Here is a 1647-nt window from a genome sequence, read left to right on the forward strand (position 1 = left end):
ACATCTTTGGCAGAGGAACCTGAGACCTCAATCCACGTTTTGGAGAAGAATGCACAGGAGCCCAGCATGAACACTATGTATACAACTGCATGGACCGGGTCTTCTAACACAGAGCCAAAAGATTCTGGAGGGGACAGGTAATAGCAAAGGCCACCAACTGGATAAGCACGTGCGGGACCCCCAGAAGACGTGTCCTGGGGAAGAAGAAACCAAATGCATGTGAGTGCTCCTCATTTTACTTTAGCATCAGGGCAAAAATAGTTCTGAGCAGATGAAAGAATGCAATTTTACTTGGTGCCCATGGTACAATTTTCTTACTGAAAAGATAATTTAATGTGCTGAATTTGTAAAAGTTACAATGGAAAATATCTTTGGATGAAATATCTGTTCATGAGCCAGACACACTGACAGAAACCACTCCAACTAGCTGCATTGCTAGCTCATCTTCGAAGAGCCTACTTACCGACCAGGTGCCCAGCAGGCTGACCAGCAAGTTGCCACTGAAGCGAGCTGAGAGCATTTGGGAGATGACATAAAGGTTGGACACCAGGGCGGACTGCAGGATGATGGGGATGTTGGACGTATAGAAGAGCTTGATGGGGTAGGTGTTGTACTGGCCGCGGTAGCGGGCCGACTTGATTGGCAGGTCCACTCGGAAGCCCTGAGAAGCCAAACAGAACCAAATCCCCTTCACTGCCTCATTCCAGCCTGCTGCACAGGAGCACAGTCCAGCCGGGGACTATCCAGTGGGCCACAAGGGAAGAAATCCTGTGTGCTGGTTCTGGGGCTTCCAGTTCTGAGAGCTTGTGCCCATTCCTTACCCACCACTGCACTCCTGCACTTTGGGGGAATATCCAGAAGAGGCCCAGAAAAGCTGGTTTAAAAATACACTGAAGGCTAGGTGGGGTAGCTTACACCTATAATCCCAGCACTTTGGGAGGCCGAGGTGGGAGAATTGCTTGAGCCCAGAAGTTCAAGACCAGCCTGGGCAACACAGTGAGACTCTATCTCTACAAAAAATAAACAAAACTAGCCGGGTGTAGTGGTGCATGCCTGTAGTCCCAGGTACTCAGGAGGCTGAGGTGGGATGATCACTTGAGCCTGGGAGGTCTAGGCTGCAGTGAGCCGAGATCACGCCACTGCATTCCAGCCTGAGCAACACGATGAGACCCCGTCTCACACCAAAACAAAACATGGAAGTGAGCACGCTGGAATGATCCTTTTTTTTTTTCCCCAAAAGACAAAGCCTATCACATTACATCCACATCTGTGTGGAATATGGAGAAAAGCCTGGAGGCCACACACCCAAATCCCAACGGCGTTTCTCTCTAGCTGGTGATGTTTCCTGAGCTTTTACACTGGCTCTGAGGCAGGGCCACTACAGCAGTGGCCTCACACCTTGCAACAGTTCCTTACAGTGTTTTTAATCATAAACAGAAAAGCTAAACTTTTCTAGGAATACAACCTCTCCCTCTGAAACCCTTGGAGAGTAGAAAGGGTTTATTTTTATGAATTCCCAGTACCTATAACAGGGCTCAGAATACAGAGGATTTAAAAATTAAATACTTAAAGCTGGGCGCAGTGGCTCCCGCCTGTAATCCCAGCGCTTTGGGATGTGGAGGTGGGCGGATCACGAGGTCAGGAGAT

The 1647-nt window shown here is 48.9% G+C and overlaps 1 protein-coding gene across 1 annotated transcript; it reads right to left on the reverse strand.

The window, feature by feature from the left end:
• Positions 1-3: 3 nt before the first annotated feature.
• LOC108525150 (protein transport protein Sec61 subunit alpha-like) lies at positions 4-739 on the reverse strand (the record flags this gene model as incomplete). Its single annotated transcript, XM_017866216.1, has 2 exons — positions 4-194; positions 464-739. Coding segments are annotated over 2 exons (467 nt in total), but the record flags the coding sequence as incomplete, so codon positions are not given.
• Between the last annotated feature and the right edge of the window lie 908 nt (positions 740-1647).

The sequence above is a fragment of the Rhinopithecus bieti genome, unplaced genomic scaffold (genome assembly GCF_001698545.2).
Source record: "Rhinopithecus bieti isolate Rb0 unplaced genomic scaffold, ASM169854v2 scaffold_10081, whole genome shotgun sequence".
Classification (NCBI taxonomy): domain Eukaryota; kingdom Metazoa; phylum Chordata; class Mammalia; order Primates; family Cercopithecidae; genus Rhinopithecus; species Rhinopithecus bieti.